The sequence below is a fragment of the Ovis canadensis genome, chromosome Y (assembly GCF_042477335.2).
Source record: "Ovis canadensis isolate MfBH-ARS-UI-01 breed Bighorn chromosome Y, ARS-UI_OviCan_v2, whole genome shotgun sequence".
In the NCBI taxonomy this organism is placed as follows: domain Eukaryota; kingdom Metazoa; phylum Chordata; class Mammalia; order Artiodactyla; family Bovidae; genus Ovis; species Ovis canadensis.
Window position 1 is genome coordinate 12,978,789 of NC_091271.1, and position 27,049 is coordinate 13,005,837.

The 27,049-nt window shown below is 40.5% G+C and overlaps 1 protein-coding gene across 1 annotated transcript; it reads right to left on the bottom strand.

Moving 5' to 3' along the window:
* Positions 1 to 1,124: 1,124 nt before the first annotated feature.
* LOC138431389 (heat shock transcription factor, Y-linked-like) lies at positions 1,125 to 2,896 on the bottom strand. Its single transcript, XM_069573494.1, has 2 exons — positions 2,387 to 2,896; positions 1,125 to 1,856 (listed from the first exon to the last, which is right to left on the bottom strand). Exons 1-2 carry the CDS (start codon positions 2,894 to 2,896, stop codon positions 1,125 to 1,127), a joined length of 1,242 nt encoding a protein of 413 aa, XP_069429595.1.
* Between the last annotated feature and the right edge of the window lie 24,153 nt (positions 2,897 to 27,049).

A 27,049-nucleotide genomic window follows, 5' to 3' on the forward strand; every position in this document is an offset into this window, starting at 1 on the left:
GCGAATTATGATAGTAGTGCAGGTTATAGAATGTTGCTGAGTAATGTGTAGAGCATTTGATTGGTTATTACGTTTCTTCATTGATAATTCAGTAAGCACTTAAAATGTGTGATTGGCAGGATCTATGTTTCAGCTGATGTGAAAGATACATTGAGGACCTGATATCTGTGCTCTCCTTCATGGGAGGGCAAACATAAGTTCCTTCCAATCTGAAGAAAGTGTTGAGACAAAGTTGTGAGAAGGGGCTTAGCATGATTGAAAATAATTTGCGTGATTGTAGCTTCAGAAGCACAGTATAAGAGAAAGATACTGAAATTACTAAGGAAAACAGATATCATGTTGTTCAAGAACTTTTTAACCATGCTGATGTGCTGCAGTCACCACCAGGAATTTATTCTGTCTCTGTGGCGACAGATAAGCAACGTCTAAAAATGCATTTGGAATTATAGGGTGGAATCTTGGTGTCAGGAAATAAAGAGGGTCCTTAAGGACAGCAGACGAAAATGACCCTATAGAATACCACTTGTAAAGTACATATCTTGTGCTGACCATGGGCCAGTCACTGATTATGTCATGTTATCTTTGTTATCACAGTGATGGCATAATTGTGATCAAGATTTTGAACATGCTGCAATATCTATATTTTCAAGGACAGAATGAATTTCTATAATGAAAGCAATCTGCTGTCTAACCTTTTAAGACTCTACCAGTAACTAATAGAATATAATGTGTGAATGCACCAAAGTTCATACTGTGTATTTTCATTTTTCTAACTTTATTTGCATCTCTTCCTTCATCCATACCATCCTAATTTAGCACCCCTTCATTTCATCAGGGATGGTTTCAGAAATCACTTTACACCCATTACCTCTTTTCGCTTTGTTCTCATTTTCTTGCTTATGAATATTATATCAGGTGTCATTTACCTAGGATGCATAGCGAATGTTTTCTTGAACTGACGTGTTTATAAAACCATGCATTAAAATAGCCAACCATTGAACTAAAGCCTCATTTTACTCTTCCTTGTTTGAAAATTAAAAAATGAAACTATGAAGATGAACATGGAAATTTATTGTTCAAATACAAGAATTGTAGACATCTGTTGACGTCTCCGAATATAAATTTCAATCTCCTTTAGGCTCCATAATCTGACACGTATTTGATAGGTCAGTTTTAATTAGGATGGTTTTCACATATTGATGATTGTTGATGAGTTTACTCGGAAGAGAGGAGGCAGCTGTATAAGCGATTGTTGGTACTGAGAACCATGAGTTGCCTCTCTCTTGCAGGTTAAGAAAAGGACTGTCACGGGCTGACATATCGCTATGCCTGTCTGGAAATTTAGAAGGTTCCACCATCAGTCCAGAATAACTGCTCTGTAATGGAGATTCGATGTGGTTCCGAGAAGTAGATGCAGTTGTAGTAGCAAAGTCCTCAACGTGGCCATTTACTTGAGTGCAGCTGCTCTTTGAGTGCCAATTAAAACTGCTCAACTTTTGTAAAACTTCAGGTTGATCTACCACAATCTGGTCTGTGTGTCTAACTGATATTGCTGATGGGGTAGGTAAGGCACATGGAGATAGGGCACTTGTATTAGCGACTACCTGGCTGGTATGAGGCTTTTGTATGAAAGGCACACTTAAACTTGTGGAGGCTGGAAATGCACTCTCTCCACTCATTTCTGGAAGAAATTCAGAGTTATGATCATCTTTTTTGACAGTTGCTTTAGCATGCTTCTTGTTGCCTTGAACTAATGAAGATATTGGAGACACACTGTTAATTCCAACTCTTCTTTGCATTCTTACTAAAAGTTGGGGATGGCCTCTTTTGAAATTTGGATTATAGTAGGTCTGTAACTAAAATCAAAGAATTAAATTATTTAGTTTCTTTATAAACCAAGGTAAAACTGACAAACAAAGCTAAGTTATAAAAACGTATTCCTTTAATGGAACCAATTAAATAACATCAAATCAAATACCTCTGTTGGTAGTTTTAACAGGTAACATGTTAGAGAGAATATGCTCAACTAAAAGTATGTTGTATATATACAGTAAATACCACTTTAGCTTCAGAACTTCTGTCTGGGAGGGGGGTTCATGTTTGGGAACACATGTAAGAATTAAAGATTTTAAAATTTAAAAAATAAAAAACTAAAAATTTAAAAAAAAAATAAAATTAAAAAAATAAAAAACTAAAAAAAAAAAAGGAAAGTTTGTTAACATCCAATATTTTAACCTCCAGCTGTTTTCAACTTCAAAAATATAAAACTTTTTCAACAACTTGTTATCTCAAGTTTAAATTCTGTTTTAGCTACATATATGAACATGCTTTCTAGGTCACATGGTTTAATCTGACATGTTGGCAATAAGTGAAAATTTTGGAATACCTTACTCAAAAGAGAGATGTTGTTTTCTTCTTCCAGAAAGACAGGTAGTGAAGCCGATCTTTGAACAGTTTGCCGCTTTTTATGAAATCCATAAAGGTTAAGCTGTCGAATTAAACTTTTCATACTCTTGGTTTCAAATATTCTGAAAGGATCCTTTCTTTCCAAGACTTCTTTCTTAAAGAGTTCTTCATTGATCACTATACATGTGCCTGTGTCATCCCACCAAATAGATACAAACTGATCACTTTCAACTATATTCCAAAGTTTTTGTGGAAATGTGAGTGAAAGAAAATCATTTGTGTCATCTGTTTCAGAGACAGGATATGTGTAGTGTGGCCCTTTGATCACCAGTTCCTCAGACAAAGCCTGAAAAGCATATTCTTCAATCATAGATCTCAAAACTGAGTCCCCAGTTGTATAATCATACAAAGAAGGTCTAATGGAGGCTTCTGAACCAGTGGGTTCATCTTTGGGAGACCCATCTTGAATTTCTGAAGAAATATGTGCCATCTCAGAGAAACATTTCTTCAGATAATTTTCTCATTTGTCTGGTTCAGCTTCAAATTATGTCTGCCTGTCCTGCAGAGAGAAACTCTCTAGACCATCACAGAGGTCCTCCCAGTCAAAAAGCTGTGACATCGCAAAATCACTCGTCTCCTAGCAATCGAAGGTTAGTTGTGACATCACAAAGTCACTGGTCTCCTAGCAATTGAAGGGTAATGTTCAACCACTGTTTACTTCAGCATCAACTTAAAATACAGACTGTTTACAGAAATAGTAACCAAAACCATGAAGGACTCAAAATCTCTTTACTAAAGAGTTTTTGTTGTTGTTGTTGTTGTTGTTGTTGTTGTTTTTTGGTTGCTGTGTTTGGGATGGCCTTGCTCTTTCTGGCAGTTTGTGGTTCCTCTTTATTGTGGAGGTTCCTCCCTGTGGGTGGGGTTGGACAAGTGGCTTGTCAAGTTTCCTCGTTAGGGAAGTTCGCGTCAGTGTTCTGGTGGGTGGAGCTGCATCTCTTCTCTCTGGAGTGCAGTGAAGTGTCCAGTAGTGAGTTTTGAGATGTCTATGGGTTTGCTGTTTGGGCAGCCTGTATATTGAAGCTCCGGGCTATGTTCCTGTGTAGCTGGAGTATTTGCGTGGTATGTCTTGCTCTGGAACTTACTGGCTCTTGGGTGGTGCTTGGTTTCAATGTAGGTATGGAGGTTTTTGGATGATTTCTTAAAAAATCACAAATTTATTTATTTTAATTGGAGGATAATTACTTTTCATTATTGTATTTGTTTTGCCATACATTAACATATATCCGCCACAGGTATACACGTGTTCCCCTTCCTGAACCCCTTCCCTCCTCCCAATCCCTGCCATCCCTCTGGGTCATTCCAGTGCACCAGCCCCAAGCATTCAGTATCATGCATTGAACCTGAGCTGGCGACTCATTTCATATATGATATTATACATGTTTCAATGCCATGCTCCCAAGTCATCCCACCCTCTCACTCTCCCACAGAGTCCAAAAGAATGTTCTAGACACCTGTGTCTCTTTTGCTGTCTTGCATACAGGGTTATCGAAAAATCACATCAATAAATCTAGTTTATTTCTGAAATACAAGTGATTTTTCATCCTTCTATACACACATTCTTAATATTCAGTAGTGTTACCCTAGCAGACTTGGTCTACTTGCTTCTGTGCAAAAAAAAATTTATGAACTGACTGGGTTTCAGTGGGGGGGGGGGTAAGTGCTTATTGTAGGACTGAGCAAGGTGTCTTAGCAGTTGGTGCTTCAAAGATGCAAATCTCCAAATACTTTCAGGGGAAATATTTTAATGCCTGAGCGAGGGTGGAACATGGGGTCTGTGATCAATATTGGGACATTCTACTAATGGCCTATTACTGAGGATATTGGGAGTCCACATCATCGACCATCTAGTTCCAACTAGGTACTTAAATTTCTGCCTGGTTTGGGCTTTAGCATTTCCAAAACTGTTCACAGGATATTGCTCAGAATGTTATCGATGGCCCTTGCTGCTGCTGCTGCTGCTGCTAATTCGCTTCAGTTGTGTCCGATTCTGTGCGACCCCAGAGATGGCAGGCCACCAGGCTCCCCCGTCCCTGGGATTTTCCAGGCAAGAACACTGGGGTGGGTTGTCATTTCCTTCTCCACGATGGCCCTTGAGGAGGGATTAAAGACTCTTGAATTTGCTTAATGGCTGCATCATAATTATTCCCTATTGCTTGATTATTTTCCTTAGTTTCTGTCCTTTCTAGGTTCTCTGAATAAAATTACTTTTGAACATGAGGAGGTCAAAAATTTCCTATCTCTCTCTCTCTCTCTCTCTCTCTCTCTCTCTCTCTCTCTCTCTCTCTCTCTCTCTCTCTCAATTTCCATGTTTTACAATCTTAAGAAGGGACTGCTTAGTACAAGAAAGGAAAAACAGTCTTGGACTTAGAGCTTGATCATAAATGTGACAGAAAATCTCAGTGCAGGTTCAGTTTCTTTTTCAGGTTTCCCAGCTCTTGGAGTGATCGAGTCAGCAACAACTTTGGCTCTTTCCTGTTGAGATGGAGCATGGAGTTGGAAACAATTCTAAAATCTAAGCTTGGTATCAATAGTTTATGTTATGAAAACATATCTCTCTATTATATCGAACCTGGTCTGGCTATTCATTTGACAAATAATATTACACATGTTTCAATGCCATTATCCCAAATCATCCCACTCTCACCCTCTCTCATAGAGTCCAAAAGACTGTTCTATACATCTGTGTCTATTTTGCTATCTCACGTACAGGTTTATCATGACCATCTTTCTAAATTCTACATATAGGCGCTAGTTTACTCTACTGGTATTTTTCTTTCTGGCTAACTTCACTATGTATAATAGGCTTCAGTTTCATCCACCTCACTAGAACTGATTGAAACGTATTCTTTTTATTGGCTGAGTAATACTCCATTGTGTACATGTACCACAGCTTTCTTATCCATTAGTCTGCTGATGGACATCCATCATGCATCCATGTCCTGACTATTAGAAATAGTGCTGTGATGGATATTGGGGTACACTTGCCGCTTTCAATTCTGATTTCCTTGGTGTGCATGCCCAGCAGCAGGATTTCTGGGTCGTATGACAGTTCTTTTTACAGTTTTTTGTTTGTTTGTTTGTTTGTGTTTGTTTTTTTGTTTTTTTAAGAAATCTCCACAGTGTTCTCCATAGTGGCTGTACTAGTTTGCAATCCCACTAACAGTGTAAGAGGGTTCCCTTTTCTCCACACCCTCCCCAGCATTTATTGCTAGTAGACTTTTGGATAGCAGTCATTCTGACTGGCATGGAATGGTACCTCTTTATAGTTTTGATTTGCATTTTTCTGATAATGAGTGATGTTGAGCTGCTTTTCATATGTTTGTTAGCATTCTGTATGTCATCTTTGGAGAAATGTTTGTTTAGTCCTTTTGCCTTTTTTGTCATGGGGTCGTTTATTTTCCTGGAATTGAGGTTCAGGAGTTGCTTGTATATTTTTGAGATTAATTCTTTGTCAGTTGCTTCAGTTCAGTTCAGTTCAGTTCAGTTCAGTCGTGTGTGACTTTTTGAGACCCCATAAATTGCAGCACACCAGGACTCCCTGTCCATCACCAACTCCCGGAGTTCACGCAAACTCATGTCCATCAAGTCAGTGATGCCATCCAGCCATCTCTGTCGTCCCCTTCTCCTGCCTCCAATCCCTCCAAGCTTCAGAGTTTTTCCAATGAGTCAACTCTTCACATGAGGTGGCCAAAGTACTGGGGTTTCAGCTTTAGCATCATCCTTTCCAAAGAACACCCAGGAATGATCTTCTTTAGAATGGACTGGTTGGACTTCCTTGCAGTCCAAGGGAATCTCAGGAGTCTTTTCCAACACTACAGTTCCAAAACATCAATTCTGCAGTGCTCAGCTTTCTTCACAGTCCAACTCTCATATCCATTCATGACTAGTGGAAAAACCATAGTCTTGACTAGACGGAACTTTGTTGGCAAAATAATGTCTCTGCTTTTGAATATGCTATCTAGGATGGTCATAACTTTCCTTTCATAGGGTAAGCGCCTTTTAATTTCCTGGCCGCAATCAATATCTGCAGTGATTTTGGAGCCCCCCGAAAATAAAATCTGACACTGTTTCCACTGTTTCCCCATCTATTTCCCATGAAGTCATGGGACCAGATGCCATGATCTTAGTTTTCTGAATTTTGAGCTTTCAGCCAACATTTTCACTCTCCTCTTTCAGTTTCATCAAGAAGCTTTTTAGTTCCATATCACTTTCTGCCATAAGAGTGGTGTCATCTGCATATTTGAGGTGATTGATATTTCTCCTGGCAGTCTTCATTCCAGCTCGTGCTTCTTCCAGCCCAGCGTTTCTTATCATGTACTCTGCACATAAATTAAACAAGCAGAGTCACAATATACAGCCTTGATGGACTCATTTTCCTATTTGGAACAAGTCTGCAGTTCCATGTCCCGTTCTAACCGTTGCTTCTTGACCTACATATAGGTTTCTCAAGAGTTCAGGTAGTCTGGTATTCCCATCTCTTTCAGAATTTTCCACAGTTTATTGTGATCCACACAGTCAAAGACTTTGGCATAGTCAATAAAGCAGAAATAGATGTTATTCTGGAACTCTCCTGCTTTGTCAATGATCCAGCTGATGTTGGCATTTTGATCTCTGGTTCCTCTGCCTTTTGTAAAACCTGCTTGAACATCTGAAAGTTCATGGTTCATGTATTACTGAAGCCTGGCTTGGAGAATTTTGAGCATTACTTAACTAGCGTGTGAGATGGATGCAATTGTGCGGTGATTTGAGCACTCTTTAGCACTGCCTTTCTTTGGGATTGGAATGAAAACTGACCTTTTCCAGTCCTTTAGCCACTGCTGAGGTTTCCAAACTTGCTGGCATATTGAGTGAAGTACTTTCACAGCATCACTAAAAGGGGACAAAAGCCATAAACAGACATTTCTTTAAAGAAGACATACAGATGGCTAACAAACACAGGAAATATGCTTAAAATCATTCATCATTAGGGAAACAAAAATTAAAAATTAATGTGTAGTCATATCACACTGTTCAGAGTGGCCATCACCAGAAATTCTACAAGCACGACATCCTGGAGAGAGTGTGGAGAAAAGTTAACCCTAATACACTGTTAGTGGTACCACAAACTGGTACAACCTGTATGCAGAACAGATTGGAGATTCCTTGAGAAACTTGGACTAGAACTGTCATATAACTGAACAACCCCACTTCTTGGCATATAGCCAGAGGGAATTACAATCAAGAGCCACATGTACCCCAGTGTTTATTTCAATTCTCTTTACAAAAGCTATGACATGGAAGTAATCTAGATGCACATCTTCAGATGAAAATATAAGCAAGTTTTGCTACATATCCAAATGGAATATTACTTAGCTAGAGAAAAAACATATATTTGTGTCACTTTTAATGAGGCAGTTCAACCTGCAGCCTATTATTCAGAGTTAAAAAAGAAAGTTAGAAAGAGAGAGGGAAATATTGTTTATTAATGCATATAAATGGGATATAGGAAGACAGTAACAATGATCCTGCATGAAGGCGAGTAAAAAAGATCCACATATAAAGAACATACTCTTAGACTCAATGGGAGAGTTCAAGGATGGGATGATTTGAGACAATAGCATTGAATCAGGTACATTACCATATGTAAAAGAGATGACAGGTGCAAGTTCATTGCAGAAAACATGCATCCAGTTCTTGCGCTGTGGAAGAACCCAGAAACATGGGGTAACAAGGGAGGTTTGATTTGTGTTCAGGATAGGGGGACACACGTATCCATGTGCCTGATTCATGTTGATGTTTATGTCAAAAACCAACACAGTAATACACAGTAGTTCTATTCCAATTAAAATAAATCATTTTTAAAAGAAATATGAAGAAATTTTAAAAAAATGCATTCAGAAATAGCAGGGACATGCTCCAGAATGCAACCTCAACAATTGTTTCATATCTATTCAAGAAAGTGGGCTTAGGAGGGGCAGAACATGTGTGCTGGTATGAAAGCTGAAAGTCAAAGAAGATAAGCTTGAGGTCGCAACTATGTAGTTGCAGCATGACCTTGGTATCATAGTCTAAGCAATGTAAGATGCATGTGGCAGAATGCAAGCTTAGTAGATCAGCATGATTACTCTAGAGCATAGACTCGGTAGGAGTTAAATGCATGCACTTAAGCATCCTTTCAGGAGTGACGGTACATATGTTTCAGAGTGAAGATAAATAGGTGAGGCAAAAGGGCTCTAAAATGGTGGACAAATACTTGTAAGAAGGAAGGTTCAGAGTGGAAGCTCAGTATTTGCTATAGACTTAGACTTAAATTTAAGAAAATAGGGAAGACCACTAGACGATTCAGGTATGACCTAAATCAGATCCCTTATGATGGTACAGTGGACATGAGGAAATATTTAAGGGATTAGGTATAATAGAGTGTTTGAAGATCTTCATATGGAGGTTCATGAAATTGTACAGGAGGCAGTGATCAAGACCATCCCCAAGAAAATGAATGCCAAAAGGCAAAATGTTTATCTGAGGAGGCCTTACAAACAACTAAGAAAAGAAGAGAAGCAAAAGGCAAAGGAGAAAAGGGAAGATATACCCATATGAATACAGTGTACCAAAGAATAGCAAAGAGAAATAAGAAAGACTTCCTCGGTGACGAATGCAAAAAATAGAGGAAGACAATAGACTGGGAAAGACTAGAGATCTCTTCAAGAAAATTAGAGATACCAAGGGAATATTTCATGCAAAGATGGACAAAAAAAAGGGCAGAAATTGTATGGACTGAACAGAAGCAAAAGATATTCAGAAGAGGTGGCAAAAATCTATACAGAAAAGATTGGAGAACTATACAGAAAAGATCTTCATGATCCAGATAATCATGATGATGTAATCACTCACCAGGAGCCAAACATCCTGGAATGTAAAGTCAAGTAGGTCCTAGGAAGCATCAACAGAAACAAAGCTAGTGGAGATACGAAACTCCAGTTGAGTGATTTCAAATCCTAATAGATAGTGCTGTGAAAGTGTGGAACTCAGTATGCAAGCAAATTTGGAAAACTCAGCAGTGGCTACAAGACTGGAAAAGATCAGCTGTTCCAGTATATGTATTTTAGAGCTTGTCCTCTGTAGCAGTGAAATGTGTTCCACACAGAGTTAGACAGGACTGAAACAATCCTGTGCAAATAGTTGCAAGATTTTTTTTTTAACCTGTGGCAGCTTTTTTCCAATGAGAGTTAACTGTGAAGGTGGAGCAGCCGCTTGGCTTTGAGGGACCCAGGTGGTGTCAAGTGGGCAGGGTGCAGGGACACAGACTTACACCACAGGAGTCATGGCCCTTTCAGAGTCTTTTTTTTTTTTTTTTTTTTTAGCCCTTGTATCTGGCGATAAGAAGGCCTCTTTGGCCAGTGTTCTCCCTAGTTCCACCTATTCAGCCATTTAGAAGGCTTCCTTGCCTGGGATCCTTCTCTGTTGTTCACTGTGTCAGCAGATAGAGAGACCTCCCTGGCTGGGGTCCTACTCTGTAGATCAGTGCATCTGACACATAAAGGAGCATCCTGAGTGGGGTTCTACACTAGTATGGTGCATCAGGCACTCAAAGGAGCACCCTGAGAGGTGTCCTGCTCTGCATTTCAGTGTGTTCAGCATTTGATGGGTCAGCCTCATTATTTTAGTAACTGCTGATGCTAGCATGTGGGGAGAGAGAGGCTATGGTGATTGCTCCACACCCTACATGTGACTCGGTGATATTGCCTTGCTTTCATGGCTGCTTGGTTTTCCTGCACAGGTATACCCTATCACAGTGTCCTCCTTCACACCCCCCTCTCTCCATCTCTCCCTCGGCTATGAATTACCCCAGAATCCCTAAACTCCGGCTCCCAGCCGCTGTGCCTTTCAGGGGACACATGTCCTTGTCTGGGGTATGTAAGGCTGCAGCAAGGACTCTCTGATTCTCATTGCATCTAGGTTTCCATAGATCAGCTGTTTCACTCTCTGCTTTAAATGTTTATTCTATGATTCAGACAATTGACCCAATGTGGGATTGGACCTCTGCTTCAGTTCCTTCACCCACTCAGCAATGATTCAGTCCTACTAAACTCCCATTTTTCCCCCCAGTTCTTTCATCCTACTGAGTTTTGCGTGGTTCTATATATTCTTTGCCACTTGTCAGGTACTCCTGTCTACTTTCTGGTAATGTTCTGATTACTCTTCTGTGTCTGAAGGTGTATGCCTGATGTATCCATGGAGATATGTACTCCACATCCACTTACAGCTCCACCATCTTGTTCTCTTGTCTCACGAGGGTTTTAGAGCACAGAATCTGCAGTGGTAGTAGGTATGCTATAAAATGTGAGTTCAGATATACTCTTGAGGGCAAGCTCAGTGATTTTGGCACAGCTGATCTAAAGCATGCCTTTAGTGTCGGCCAGACACATATTTCAAATGTTAAGAAAATAATTTATGGTGTGTCAATTCTAGAGTACAAGATCAGTGGTTGTGTAACATTTCCTATAGAATGCAAATTCAATTGTGGAAAGAGGTATGCTCTGTAATGCAACTGAGCAGTTTTTTTTTTTTTAATTTTTATTTATTTTTTTTTAACTGAGCAGTTTTAGACATCTTGTGGTAGAGTACATGCTCAATAGTGGCAGGAACTGTGCTCTAGTGTGCATTCAGCAGTGGCTGGATGCATGTTGCCAGTGCCAATGGGATGGCTTCAGACAGCCTGCTCCAAAGCGCAAGCACACTAGTGGCAGAAATTGTGCTCCGGATTGCAAGCTAAGCTGTTTCAGTACTTCCAGGCTAGAGCTGAGACGCAGTAGTGATGCATGCAGGCTCCAAAGTGTCATCCTACTATTTGTGTCACACCCGCTCTAGAGCACAGTCTAAGTAGTGGTGGGGAGAATCCTCAAAAGCTCAATCTCAGGAGATGAAGCATGTGTTCTCTAAAGTAAAGATTCAGTATTTGAAGCATGCCTGCTCTAGATCATGAGTCTGTATTAACAGGGGTATGCCAAAAGTGTGTTTCACTGTTGAGAGGCATGCTGAAGAGTTAAGCTCAGCAGATGCAGCATGCCTGCTCTACATGTGCTTCGGAGTGTTGTCTCAGGAGTTGCAGGGCCCTTGCTCAAGAGTGCAGACTGCAGAGGGACATGTTCTCTTGAAAGCTGGGTTTTTATTTTTGGCTGCGTATCCAGATACCAGATTCAGAAAATGTGATACACCTGCTCTGCCACACAAGCTCAGTAGTGGGATGACAAGCCCTCAACAGTGCAAGCACAAGGGTTGTGGCATGTGTGTATTGTGATGCATGATCAATTGAGGCAGGACATATGAAGTATACACCAGGTCTGCAGTGGTTGTGCATCATCCATAGATATACAGATACACTACTCACAGCTTGCACAGTCTAGAGTGCTGGGTGACTAGAAGCATAATGGCTGGTATAAAATGTCACTGGGGTAAATTGTTGCACACACCTTCTAGAGCAATACCTCAAGGAAGTGACTTTATTCTTCAGAATTCAAGGTCACTAGTGGTCACACAGTTGATCTAGAAGGATGGTTCACTCATGGGTAGGATATGTGTTTTATAATGCAGACTCCATTTTCCTGGAGTAGGTCCTCCAGAGAGCAACCTCAGTACTTGGGACACCTGCTCTAGAGTGCAGGAAGAAGAGTGGGGAAAATATGCAACAGAGGCCAAGCCAAGTCATTGGCAATTTTCGGCTGCAGAGTGTGGGCTCACAGGTTTAAGCACGCAGGCCATGAATCTAGATTAGTAGTAGTGGAACTCATGCTCTATAAGGCAGGCTCAGCAATGGTAAAACAGTGTACCAGGGTACAGAATCAGTAGATGAAACATGAGTGTTTTGGGGCCTGGGCTTACAAGTGGCAAGACATATGCTTCTAAGTGCGAAATTAGTAATGGCCACACACATGCTCTAGACTACATGCTCACTAGCTGTGCCATGCCTGCTTAGTGTAAGGACTCAGAAGTGACAAGTGTGCTGTGGTGCTAGGATTTATACTGCTGGGATGCATGATTCAGTGTGCAGTTGTGTAGTTCAGGCATTCTTACTCTACAGCACAGTCTCAGTAGTGTCAGAACACTGGCTCTTGAAGGCACATGCAGTCATGATGGGAGATATGCTTCTGAGTAAACCTCAGTAGTGCAAAACCCATGATGAAATGTGCTCACTCTGTATTCATGAGATCTGTACTCCCAGCTGCACGTTCAGTTACTGTGGCATGTGTGCAACTAGAGCATGTTCTCAGCAGAGCCCGGATGCCTGCACTTGAGCTCATGCTCAGGAGAGGCGTACCATGTCCTCCAGTGTTTAAACTCACTCTGTCTACAGGAGTGCTGGCTCAGTTGTGTCCAGAAGTAAACTTCAGAGTGCAAGTTCAGTAATTGCTTAGGCACACCTGAATTACAGTGCAGGCTGAGTGGTGGCCTGACTTCGCTATAAAGCAACAAGCTAATGATTGTGAAATTTATGCTTTAGAGTGAAAGTTCAGCCGGTGATGAACTCTTGTTTGGAAAGGCAATTTCAGTAGTGCAGGGATGCAGATTCCAGAGTGTAATATACCAAAAGTGTATGTGTACTTACAACAGGCATGTTTTAGGGACAGGCTCACCAGTGGCAGGCCATATCCTAAAGAACCCGGGTTTAGGAGTGATGGGATGTATGCTCTACTGCGCAGTCTCAGTGATAGCAATGCACTTGTTCCAAATCTTGTTAATAGTCTGAATAGTGGCAGAAAGGGTGGTCCAGATTGGAAACTAAGTAGTTCCAGCGAGTGTTCTCTAGATGGCGGCCTCAGTAATAACAGGCGCATATTCCAGAGGGCAAGCTCAGTGTTTGTAGCGTGTGTGGTTTGAAACCGGAGAAGGAAATGGCAACCCACCCCAATTTTCTTGTCTGGAGAATCCCGTGGACAGAGGAACCTGGTGGGCTGCTGCCCATAGGTTCGCATAGAGTTGCACAAGGCTAAAGAGACTTAGCATGCATAGGAAAAGGATGTGGCAACCCACTCCAGTATTCTTGCCCAGAGAATCCCAAGGATAGGGGAGCCTGGTGGGCTGCTGTCTATGCGGTCACACAGAGTCAGACACGACTGAAGTGACTTAGCATCAGCAGCAGTGGAGATTTGAAATCAGGGGTCAGTAGTTGTGAAAAGCTTCTTGCATTTTCAGTCGTTATGGCATGCCAGGTCCAGAGCGCAGGTGCACTTGGTTGTGATACTTATGCTCTAGAGTTGTAATGTATGTTCCAGAGTGCAAGCTAATTAGTTCACATGCTCTAATTCAATTCTCCGTGAAAGCAGAATGCAAACTCGTGATTTCAACCTCAGTAGTTGCTGCATGGATAATCAGAAGTAGTGGTTCATACACTCCTAGTGCCAGATCATGGGTTGCAGCATAATTGCCACAGAGTGGGGCACAACAGTAGTAAGCAGCATACTTCAGAGTGCAGACTAAGTAGCTGCTAGATGCATACTACAGAGGGTGAGCTCAGTAGCTTCACTGCGTGCATGCTTCACTGTGAGCTCAATAGTACTTGATGGTGTTATATTGACAGTATACATACTTCAGAGCACTTGCTAAAGTAGTGCTCTAAAGTAGTGGCAGAATGCATACGTTTGTTTTTATTTATTTATTTATTTATTTTTTAGTTTTTTATTTTATTTTATTTTTTTTTTCATTTCAGCATAGTATTTTATTTTTTTTCTATTAGTATTTGTTTATTTTTTTTCTTTATGAGTATTAACATTTTATTTTATTTATTTTTTTTAAATTTTAAAATCTTTAATTCTTACATGCGTTCCCCAACATGAACCCCCCTCCCACCTCCCTTCCCACAACATCTCTCTAGAATGCATACCTTTGAATATAAACTCACTGGACTAGTCCTTGGAAAAGGCAATGGTACCCCACTCCACCTCTCTTCCCTGGAGAATCCCATGGACGGAGGAGCCTGGTGGGCCGCAATCCATGGGGTCGCTAAGAGTCGGACACTACTGAGCAACTTCGCTTTCACTTTTTGCTTTCATGCATTGGGGAAAGAAATGGCAACCCACTCCAGTGTTCTTGCCTGGAGTATCCCAGGGACGGGGGGCCCCATGGGCTGCCACCTATGGGATCGCACAGAGTCATACACAACAGAAGCAACTTAGCAGCAGCAGTCTGGTCCTCAGATGGGAGTGACATATGAGAAGGAGTTCAGTTTTTCCTCAGTAAATATCTCAAAAGATTGTCAGGATATGGAGTAACTTTCACTAAACAAGTTCTATATGCTGGCGGAGGACACCAGATACCCTGAAAGGCTAATCAATTAGCTCATAATGAGGTAGGAGAAGAGATAAACAAGAATAGGGACACAAAAGTTTAGGGACAGAGACTGATTCTAGAAACAGACATGCAACAAAGGACTGGTTCTGAATTGCAACCCTGCTTGTTTAAATTGGATGCAGAGTATATCATGTGAAATGCCAGACTGGATGAAGCACAAGCCTGAATCAAGATTGCTGGGACAAATGGCAATAACCTCAAATACACAGATGACAAAACCCATATAACAGAAATTGAAGAGGGACTAAAGAGCCTCTTGATGACAGTGAAACAGGAGAGTGAAAAGGCTGGCTTAAAACTTAGCATTCAAAAACAAAGATCATGGCATCTGGTCCCATGATTTCCTGGCAAGCAGATGGGGAAACAATGGAAACTGTGAGTGACTATTTTCTTGTGTCTAAAATCACTGTAGATGGTGGCTGCAGCATAAAATTAAAGGATACTTGCTTTTTGGAAGACAAGCCATGACCAACCTAGACAGCATATTTAAAAGCTGGAACATTACTTTGCCAGCAAAAGTCTTTCTAGTCCAGGCTATAATTTTTCCAGTAGTCATGTATAGATGGGAGAGTTGGACTATACAGAAAGCTGAGCCCTGAAATCTTGATGATTTTGAAGTGTGGTGTTGGAGAAGACTCTTGAGAGTCCTTTGGACAGCAAGAGAATGAAATCAGTCAGTGAGAAATTCAGTCCTGAATATTTGTTGGAAAGACTGATGCTAGAGCTGAAGCTACAATACTTTGGCTACCTGACACAATGAACTGACTCTTGCCAGTGACCCCAGTGTTGGGAAAGATTGAAAGCAGGAGGAGAAGCAGATGACAGAGGATGAGATTGAGTCCATCACCAACTCAGTGGAGATGAGTTTGAGCAAACTATGGAAGCTGGTGATGGACAGAGGAGCCTGGTGTGCCACAGGCCTTGGGGTTACAAATAGTTGGACACAACTGAGCCACTGAACTGAACTTGTGTTGGGGATAGAGAGTCAAATCATAGGCAGATTGATAAGAAGTCTGGGCTCCCTCAAGTGAAGAAAGGTGTCTGGATTCTTGAGGAGGAGATGGGATTCTGGAATTCTCAAGGAGGAGAAAAGGGCACAGATGTTTGTTTGCTTCTTTGTTTGTTTTTTCTCTATATTCCTGAGTCTTAGTCACAGAAAGTGGTTTTTTTTTTTTTTCTTTAAACCTGTAACTTATGATTACACAGCAAACAACTCAGTTTAAACTTTGTAATTGGGATTATATAGCAACAATATATCATGCTTGAGGACAGTTTCTCTTTCCTGAAAAACTTATGACTAATCCTAATATTTTAGAAGGTGTATTATGGGAGTGGGTCTGGTAGGGTCTTTCTATTGTTAAATTCTAATCATGTTATCCTAAAATATAACTTATGGGAGTAGGTCTGGCAAAATTTTCACAAACTTGAGACATTATTTTGATTTACTATAATAACTAAATTAAAATGTATGTAACTCCCTTGCTGACACTAGCAAGGGCGACATTCTCCCGCCCCCTTCTGATGTCCGTGTCACAAGCTTTCTCTGTACCTTTTCTTACTTTAATAAAACTCTGCTACGCAAGAGCTCTTGAGGGATCAAGCTTGGTCCCTGGTCCTAAAGATAAATCTTCTTCAGAGATCATGAATCCAGCACTATTCATCTTAAGCTATTAGAGAAGGATCAGTTTCTATACCACAGGAAACCCGCTCAGAGGTTCATTCAGTGGGCCACTTTGGAATCTTAGAGGATAGTATAAACACCCACTCCCCACACCCAAACAAAAATCATCTCAGAATTCAAGCAAAAAAGGCAACTATCAGTGGAGATTACCTCACAGTCTTGTGTCCATCCACAATGAGTGGGGGCTATGTACAGAGGCGCCCTTTGCATCTTCAGTCTTTAGAATAAAGATGGCGTTTGAATGCCCTGAGGACACTCTTAGAGGACTAATGTGATATTGCAGCCTGAACCACAGAATGCCAGAGAGACAGAAATAAAAAAGAAAAGAAAAAAGAAAAGCCTTCCATGGGGAGGCTCTAAGACCACACTGCGACCCCTGACCTGCTCACACAACAGACTGTGTGCCCTAGTATTTACCAAAGGAGAGCAAGCCAGCTTCCATTAGGGCCCTCCCAGCAGGCAAAGATTCAGAATGTCGACAACCAGAGGCAGAAGGCCATAAGCTTTTAGGCCCAGGAGACTGCAACTCCTGCCAAGCTGTGAGCAGACTCTATCCATGAGCAGCCTTTAACCATGGCTTCCTGGGATCTGGGACAGTGTATAGCTGCCAAGAGTGTCATAACCTGAGATTAACCCCTCTGAGGAGATGCACAGCTCACCATGGACTGTATCCTTGTAGAGTATCTGAGACTCTGACCAGATTGAACCTGAGAAGTGCACAAAAAGATGGCCCACCTGGGATATGACACCACAGTGATCCCGAGAGCCTGAGTGGCCCTCTGGAAGAGTGTACTCTGGAACATCCTGGAACCTGAGCATCTTGGACCTGGGAAGTGCATGAGACAAAGAGCCCACCTGGGACTATGCTTTAGCAGAACACCAGGCCACTTGGTCCTAGGAAGAGCAGGAGATGTATGGTTCAACTGGGACTGGGCTTTCAGAGAACACTCAGGAATCTGAGCAGCTTAGGCCTGGGAAGTGCAGGAGACAAAGAACACATCTGGGACTGGGCCTTCATAGAACACCCGGGAATCTGAGCAGCTTGGGCCTGGGAAGTGCATGAGATACATGGCCCATCTGTGACTGTGCCCTCATGGAGCAGAGCTTGAGTGGTTGGATCTGAGAAGTTCACATCACCTTGGACTTTGGCAGACCCTGTGCTTTCCACTCACTACAAGGGTTCCCCACAAACCCCAGGGGTATTTGTTTGCAGTGTTCCTGCCTCTCCACAGCACAACAGAGAGAGTGACCCTGATAAGAGTCTACTGTCACTTCTTCGTATCAGAGCTTAGATAAGACATTGGAGAGATTTGCAAGCAGAGGAGGCCAGCTTAAGTAAATATAATACAGGAGAACCACTCGTGAAGTGGCAGGTGCAATATATGAAAGTCAAGCTGTAAAACTGCATTTAAGGACAATTTCAGAGTTTAAGGAAAAGTGCAAGCTAGAACAAGGGATTACCTGACACTGAAGTGACCACACAATATTTTTTTTTTTTCCTAATTTTTGTGTTTGAATATATTTTTGTTTACTTTATATTGTACATTTGGGAGTCTAAATTCTATTCTAGCTTTTTAATTTTTGCTCTCTGATATTTGTTATTAGCGTGCAGAATTAAGAGTCTATTTTTTCATATGCATTTTCACTCAGGAATTTGATTACAGGCCTGATTGCTCTAGTTCTTTTTTACTTTCTTTTCTCCTCCTCATCATCTGTATCTAGCTCTCCTCTCTTCTTTTCTATATAGAATGCTGTGACTTTCTTTGTTCAGGATGTGGAGTTATTTCACCACTAACATGGGTTTTTGTCTTCTGTGCAATGTTGAAAGAGTAGTCTTGTGGTTAGAGAAAGAGTGGGACCAAAAACAAGAGGCAGTAGTTCAGCTCCAGATCTTTGGATCATCATAGAACCCCTGGCCCCAGGGCCTGGGGATAGACAAGGTCCCATCCAAAAAGATACATACCTACACTGAAAGCAAGCTCCATCCAAGAGCAGCAAGCTCCATTGCAAGACAACCCATGCTAATCTTCCAGCAAAAAAGGAACACACTCAAGAAAATCAAAAGACAGCCTTCTCAGTTCAGTTACTCAGTTGTGTCTGACTCTTTGCAACCCCATGGACTGCAGCACACCAGACCTCCCTGTCAATCACCAACTCCCAAAGTTTACTCAATTCATGACCACTGAGTCAGTGATGCCATCCAAACATCTCATCCTCTCTCATACCTTTCTCCTCTGGACCTTAATCTTTCCCAGCATTAGAGTTTTTTTCAAATGAGTCAGCTCTTTGCCTCAGGTGGCCAAAGTACTGGAGTTTCAGCTTCAGCATCAGTCCTTCCAATAAATATTCAGGACTGGTCTCCTTCAGGATGGACTTGTTGGATCTCCTTGCAGTACAAGGGACTCTCAAGAAACTTCTCCAACACTACAGTTCAAAAGCATCAATTATTCGATGCTCAACTTTCTTTATAGCCCAACTCTCACATCCATACATGACTGCTAGAAAAGACATAGCTTTGACTAGACAGACCTTTGTCGGAAAAGTGATGCCTCTTTTTTTCTTTTAATATGCTGTCTACTTCGGTCATAACTTTCCTTTCAAGGAGTAAGCGTCTTTGAATTTCATGGCTGCAATCACCATCTGCAGGGATTCTGAAGCCCCTCAAAAGAAAGTCAAACACTGATTGCCCATCTATTTCCCATAAAGTGATGGGATCATATGCCATGATCTTAGTTTTCAGAATGTTGAGATTAAGCCAAATTTTTCACTCTCCTCTTTCAATTTCATTAATGGCTCTTTAGTTTTTCCCTTTCTGTCATAAGGGTTCTGTCACCTGCATATCTGAGTTTATTTCTCCTGGCAAACCTGATTCCAGCTTTTGGTTCATCCTACACAGCGTTTCTCACGATGCACTCTGCATAGAAGTTAAATAAGTGGAGTGACAATATACGGCCTTGACGTACTCCATTTCTTCTGTGGAAACAGTTTTTCCCTGTCTCGTTCAAACTGATGCTTTCTGACCTACAAAGAGGCTTCTCAAGAGGCAGGTCAGCTGCTCTGGTATTCCCTTTTCTTTTAGAATTTCCCAACCTTTGTTGTAATACAATAGTCAATGTCTTTGGAATAGTCAATAAGGCAGAGGTAGATCTTTTTCTGGAACTCTCTGGCTTTACTGAGGACCCTGCGGATGTTGGCCATTTGATCTCTGGTTCCTCTGACATTTTGAAAACCAGCTTGAACATCTGGAAGTTTACGGTTCATGTATTGCTGAAGCATGTCTTGGAGAATTTTTAGCATTACTTTACTAGCCTGTGAGATGAGTGCAATTGAGCTGTAGTTTGAGGATTCTTTGGCATTGTCTTTCTTTGGGATTGGAATGAAAACTGATCTTTTCCAGTCCCGAGCCACTGCTGAGTTTTCTCAAATTTTCTGGCATATCAAATGCAGCACTTCCGTAGCATAATCTTTTAGAATCTGAAATAGCTCAACTGGAATTCTATCACTTCCACTAACTTTGTTCATAGTGATGCTTCTTAAGGCCCACTTGACTTCACTTCCCAAGATGTCTGGGTCTAGGTGAGTGACCACATCATCATGATTATTTGAGCTGTGAAGATCTTTGATGTACAGTTCTTCTGTGTATTCTTTGCCACCTCTTCTTAACATCTACTGCTTCTGTTAGGTCCATACCATTTCTGTCCTTTCTGTGCCCATCTTTGCATGAAATGTCCCCTTGGTATCTCAGATTTTCTTGAAGAGACCTCTAGTCTTTCCCATTCTGTTGCTTTGCTCTATTTCTTTGCACTGATAACCGAGGAAGGCTTTCTTATCTCTCCTTGCTATTCTTTGGAACTCTGTAATCAAATGGGCCTATGTTTCCTTCTTTCCTTTGCCTTTCACATCTCTTCACTTCACAGCTATTTGTGAAGGCAGTCATTTTGCCTTTTTGCATTTCTTTTTCTAGGAGATGGTCTTGATCCCTGTCTCCTGTACAATGTCATGGACCTCCATCCATAGTTCATCAGGCATTCTGTCAGATCAAGTCCCTTAAATTTATTTCTCACTTACACTGCATAATCATAAGGGATTTTATATAGGTTATTCGTGAATGGTCTAGTGGTTTCCCCTACTTTCTTCAATTTAAGTCTGAATTTGGAAATAATGATTTCATGATCTGAGCCACAGTCAGCTCCTGGTCTTGTTTTATGCTGTCTAGGAGGAGTAAGCATCTTTTAAGTTCATGGCTGTAGTCAATATCTACAGTGATTTTGGAGCCCCCCAAAATAAAGTACACCACCATTTCCACTGTTCCCCCATCTATTTGCCATGAAGTGATGGGACAGGGTGCCCTCTCAGTTTTCCTAATGTAGAGCTTTAAGCCTCCTTCTTCACTTTCCTGTTTCACTTTTATCAAGAGACTCTTCACTTCCTCTTCACTTTCTGCAATAAGGGTGGTGTCATCTGCATATCTGAAGTTATTGACATTTCTCCTGGCAATCTTGATTCCAGTGTGTGTTTCTTCCAGCCTAGCATTTCTCTGCATAGAACTTTAATAAGCAGGGTGACAATATACAGCCTTGACATACTCCTTTTCCTATTTGGAACTGGTCTGTTATTCAATGTCCAGTTCTAACTGTTGCTTCCTGACCAGCATACAGGCTTCTCAAGAGGCAGGTCCAGTGGCCTGGTATTCCCATCTCTATCAGAATTTTCCACAGTTTCTTATTATCCATACAGTCAAAGGCTTTATCGTAGTCAGTAAAACAGAGTAGATGTTTTTCTGGAACTTGCTTGTTTTCTGAAGATCCAGCAGATGTTGGAAATTTGATCTTTGGTTCCTCTGTATTTTCTAAAATAAACTTGAACATTTGGAAGTTCATGGTTCACGTATTGCTTAAGCCTGGCTTGGAGATTTTTGAGCATTACTTTGCTAGCATGTGAGAGTACAAGTGCATGGCAGTGTGAGCATTCTTTGGCATTGCCTTTCCTTGAGATTGGAGTGAAAACTGACCGGTTCCCACTGAGTCACTGCTGAGATTTTCAAATTTCCTGGCACATTGAGTGCATCACTTTCACAGCATCATCTCTGAGGATTTGAAATAGCTCAACTGGAATTGAAACCATAATAGAGCCCCCTAATTCTCTAATGGACACTGCATTGCCTCTCAGAGAAAATGAGATCCACAGCCATTTTCTATAACAACAACAACAACAAAGAAGTTCCCTCAACTAGAAAACCTTCACAAGCCACTGGCCCCACCACATTCACTGGGAGGAGACTATCCAATTAATAGCGATGATGAGCCTCTACTTTGCAGAAAATTGACCCCAAAGACAGCCATCTAAACAACATGAAGAGGCAGAGACATATCCAATGGGCGAAAGAACACAATAAAAATCAACACACCAATGAAAAAGGAGGAGGTAGGAAGTCTACAGGAAAAACAATTCAGCATAATAATAGTCACAGTTTTGGAAAAAAAATGGGTCTGTTGATAAATAGACTTCAGACATGGATTGAGAAGATGAAAGGGGTGTTTTAAATGAACCTAGAAGAAATAGTGCGTAGTCAGTCAGTAAGAAACAATGAAATAACTGAGATAAAATTAACTCTGGTCAACAGAAACAGTAGAGTAACTGAGGCAGAAGAAAGACTAAGTGAGCTGGAAGATAGAATGTTGGAAATAAATGAAGCAGAACAGGAAAAAGAAAAAGAAAGAAAGAAAGAAATGAAGACAACCTCTGGGACAATATTAAATGCCCCACATTTAAATCATAGGTTTCCCGGAGAAAGAAGACAAAAGGAAAGGGCATGAGAAAATATTTGAGGAGGAAATAGTTAAAAACTTCCCTGAAATGGGAAAGGGAATAGACACCTAAGATGAAAAATCCCAGTGTGTACCCCATAGGGATAAATCCAAGACATAACATGTCAAAACACACATTGATCAAAATAAAAACAAACAAACAAATAAATGTACACAATGAGCAAATATTAAAGGCCACAAAGGAATAACAACAAATGACATAGAAGGGAACCCCCATAAGGATAACAGCTGATCTTACAATAGAAACCCTTCAGTTTAGAAGGGAATGGCAGGATAAACTTAAAGTGATGAAAGACAAAACCTAAAGCCAAGATTATTCTATCCAACAAGGATAGTATTCTAATTCAAAAGAGAGAGGAAAAATAAAAACGTTTTACAGACAAACAAAAGCAATTAGAATTCAGAACCACCAAACCAGCACTTCAGGAAATGCTGAAGGATCTTCTCTAGATAGGAAACAGAAAAGCTTATACAAAGAAAGCCACAAAATATATAGAAAATGTTAACAAGATCATACTTATCAACAACTACCTTAAACAGAAATGGGCTAAATACTCCAATTAAAAGACAAGACTGGGTGAATGCATACAAAAATATACTGTCTGAAAAGAACAAACAAACAAACAAACAAAAAACCTCCTCATAACTAGGGACACATACAGACTGAAAGTGACGGCCAGGAAAAAGCCATTTTGTGAAAATGGAGAGCAAAAGAAACTGGGAGGAGCAATACTCATATCAGACAAATGGGCTTCAATTAAAGATCACTATAAGAGACAAAGAAGGTTGCATTACATAACAATCAAGGTATCAATCCAAGAAGACGCTATATGCACCCAATATAGGAGTACCTCAATACAAGAGGCAAATGCGTAAAACTATTAGAGCAGAAATAGACACTAACCAATAGTATCATATGATTTTAATACTCCACTCATAACATGGGCAGATCATCCAGACAGAAACAAAATAAGGAAAGCTCAAGTTTTAGAAGGTACCTTAGACCAGTTTGACCTAATTGATATTTCCAGGGCATCCCACCACAAAAGAATAGATTTCACCTTTTTTTATTTCCCTTTTTCTCATGTGCAAATGGAATATTATTTGAGGACAGATCACATCCAAGGCCACATCTAACCTTGGTGAACTTCAAGAAATTTTAATCTTTTCAAGCACATTTTCTGATCACAGTGTTGTTAGATCAGATATCAACTACAGAAAAAAAAAAAAAAAGCTAGAGGAAACACAAATAATGTGGAGGCTAAACAGCCCAAAATTCAAATTTGAATTCAACAAAATTCAGATCGTTTTAGGAAAAAAAAAAAAAAAAACTATGCCAAAGTAATCATAGACGGAACATACCTCAACATAATGAAAGCCAAATAGGACAAAACCACAGCAAACATTATTGTCAATAATGGAAAACTTAAAACATTTCCTTTAAAATCAGCATCAACACAAGGGTGCCCACACTCATCACTACTAGTTCTGGGAATTCTAGCCACAGCTTTCAAAGACGAAAAAGATATAAAAAGAATCCTCACTGGAAAAGAAGAGGTAAAAATCTCTATTTGCACATATTATCCTTTACACAGAAAACCCAAGAGATGCCACCAGAAAATTACTGGAGTTAATCAATGAATAGAGTAAATGTGCAGGGTATAAAATTAACACAGAGAAACTCTTAAACTCCTATATACTAACAATGAAAAATCAGAAAGAGAAATTAAGGAACAATCCTGTTCACCATGGCAATGAAAGCGATAAAATAACTAGAAATAAATTTGTATAAAAAGATAAAGCTTCCCTGATAGCTCAATTGGTACAGAAGCTGCCTACAATGCAGGAGACTCCTGTTCGATGCCTGGGTCAGGAAGACCCCCTGAAGAAGGGATAAGCTACCCACTATAGTATTCGTGGGCTTCCCTTGCAGCCCGGCCTGTGAAGAATCCTCCTGCAATGTGTGAGACCTGCATTTGATCCCTGAGTTGGGAAGATCCTCTGGAGAAGAAAAAGGCTACCCATTCCAGTATTCTGGCCTGGAGAATTCCTAATTCCATACATTGTATAGTCCATGGAATTGCAAAGAGTCAGACATGACTGAGCAACTTTCAGTTTCCCAGAGAGATTAAAAAAAAAAAAAAAAGCACTAATGAAATAAATTAAAACACATATAGATGGAGAAACATATGTTCTTTCAGTGGATGAATGATATAGTTAATTGAAATATACCACCCAAAACAATCAATAGAGTCAATGCAATACCTCTCAAACTACCAACAATATTTTCCATTAAACTAGAAAAATTATTTTATGATTTGCATATAAACATATAAGACCTCGAAGAGCCAAAGCAATTTTGAGAAAGAAAAATGGAACTAGAGGAGTCAAATTTTTGATTTCAGACTACACTACAAAGATATCAAGAGAGTATGAAACTTGCACAAACATAGAAATACAGACCAATGGAACAAAATATAAATCCAAAGATAAATATATGCACCCATTACCTTGGACAATGGAGGCAAAAATATGCAACAGGAAAAGACATTTTCTTCAAAGTGTTACTGAGTAAACTGGACAGCTATGTGTAGAAACTAGAACACAATCTAACACCATGTTCAAAAATAAACTCAAAATGGATTACAGATGTAAATGTAAGACTGGAAAATATAAAATCCTTAGAGTAAAACATACGTAAAAAATAAGTCACAGCAAGATCCTCTATGACCAATTGCCCAGAGTAAATGATTTTTTTTAAAGAAAAGTAATTAAGCTGTATAGCTTTTGTACAATGAAGAAAACTATAATTAAGATGAGTATGCACCCTTCAGAACTGGGAGAAACTAATAGCAGCTGAAAAACTAACAACAAAAAATTAATCTCCAAATATGCAAGCTGCTCATGCTTCTCAATTCTCAGCTACAAATACTACACAGAAAAACAAACCACTAATCAAAACATAGGAAAAAGCCTTCTCCAAAGAAGATATGCACATTACTAAGAGACAGAGAAATGTTGCTTGGCATCACTCATTATAAGATAAATGCAAATCAAAACCGCATTGAGGTATCATTTCACACTGGTCAGACTGGCCATCATTAAAATGTGTACAATATAATTTCTGGAGAGGGTGTGGAGAAAAGGGAACCTTTTCACACTGTTGCTTGGAATGCAGACTGGTACAACCATTATGGAGAACTTTGTGGAGACCCCTTAGAAAATTGGAACTAGAAATGCCATATGACCCAGCAATCCCACTCTTGGGCATGAACCTCAAGGAAACTAGAATTTAAGGAAACACAGTACTCCAATATTTATTGAAGCACTCTTTACAATACCTAGGAGGTGGAAGTGACCAAGAGGTCCATCAGCAGATGAATGGTTAGGGAAGTCTGGCTACATATACACATGAAATATTGCTCAGTTATAAAATGCCATGGGTTTGAGTCACTTCTAACGAGTTGGAACCTCATCTCTAATGAGTTAAACCTATTAAACAGAGTGAAGTAACTAAGAAAGAGAAAGACAAAGCTGTATATTAACTCATATATGTGGGATTTAGAAAGATGGGCTATACGCAGGCCCGGAGAAGAGACAGATATCTAAAGAACAGACTTTTGGGCTCAGTGGGAGAAGATGAAGGTGGGATGATTTGAGAAAATAGCATTTAAATGTGTATGGTGCCATATGTAAAAAATAGATGCCTAGTGTGAGGTTTTATAACATGGGTGCTATAGAATACCCATGTCACAACTTCTGAACTTGCAGTCTAATGCATGCATCAGCCACCAAGGAGCCCGCATTCTAGCGCACATCATGCATGTCTGAGCTTGCAGCCTGGAGCTCTCATTTTACCCCTTCCGACCCCATGATCCAGAGTAGCATATGGTAACTGCTGAATTTGCACTTTAGGGGAGGCATCACAGACTTATTAAGCCCGTATTCTGGTGCAAACATGCTGCATCTTGAGCCTGAACTCTGGAGCAAGCGTCTTGCAATTGATAATACTGTTTATCATCACCTAGTGTCTCACTGTCATGACATGCTTCCATTGCTTCTTCATCTTCTCTGGTCATCAGGCAATGTCGTTTATCACCATCCAGTGTTTATTTCTATCCTGTAACCTGTTTTGAGTGCTTGTTAAACCCACTCCAGGTCAAACATATCTAGTATTCAGTGCTGTGACAGGTTAAGTGTTTCTTCATCCTCCCCTGGTTAAACACACACAGTAGTTGACCACCCTTAGTGTTTCAGTTCTGTGACATGCTTCTATCCACTCCAGGTCTAATACACTCCGCAGATTATCATCATCCAATGATTCAGCTGTGGAACATTCCACAAGTCTTCTTCATGCACCCAGCGTCAAACACACCCAGTAGCTTATCACCATCCCGTGTTTCAGTGCAGTGACAGGATTCAAGCATTTCTTCATTTTCTCCAGGTAAAGCACACTCAATAGTTTGTCACCAGTGTTTCACCTGTGACATGATTCTTCTTAATTTATGTAGTTGTCTGTGTTGGGTCTTAGTTGTGTCACCTAAGATGGTCCTTGAGACAAGCCAACTCTAACCATGGCATGTAATCGCTGGAGTGTGAGAACTTCAGTATTTGCAGCTGTGCAGGTTTAGTTATTCTGTAGCATACGGGATGTTAGTTTCCCAATCAGGGATTGAACCTTCATCCCCTACATTATGGGGTGGATGCTTAACCACTGGACCACCAGGAAAGGCCCTGTGACATGCTTTAA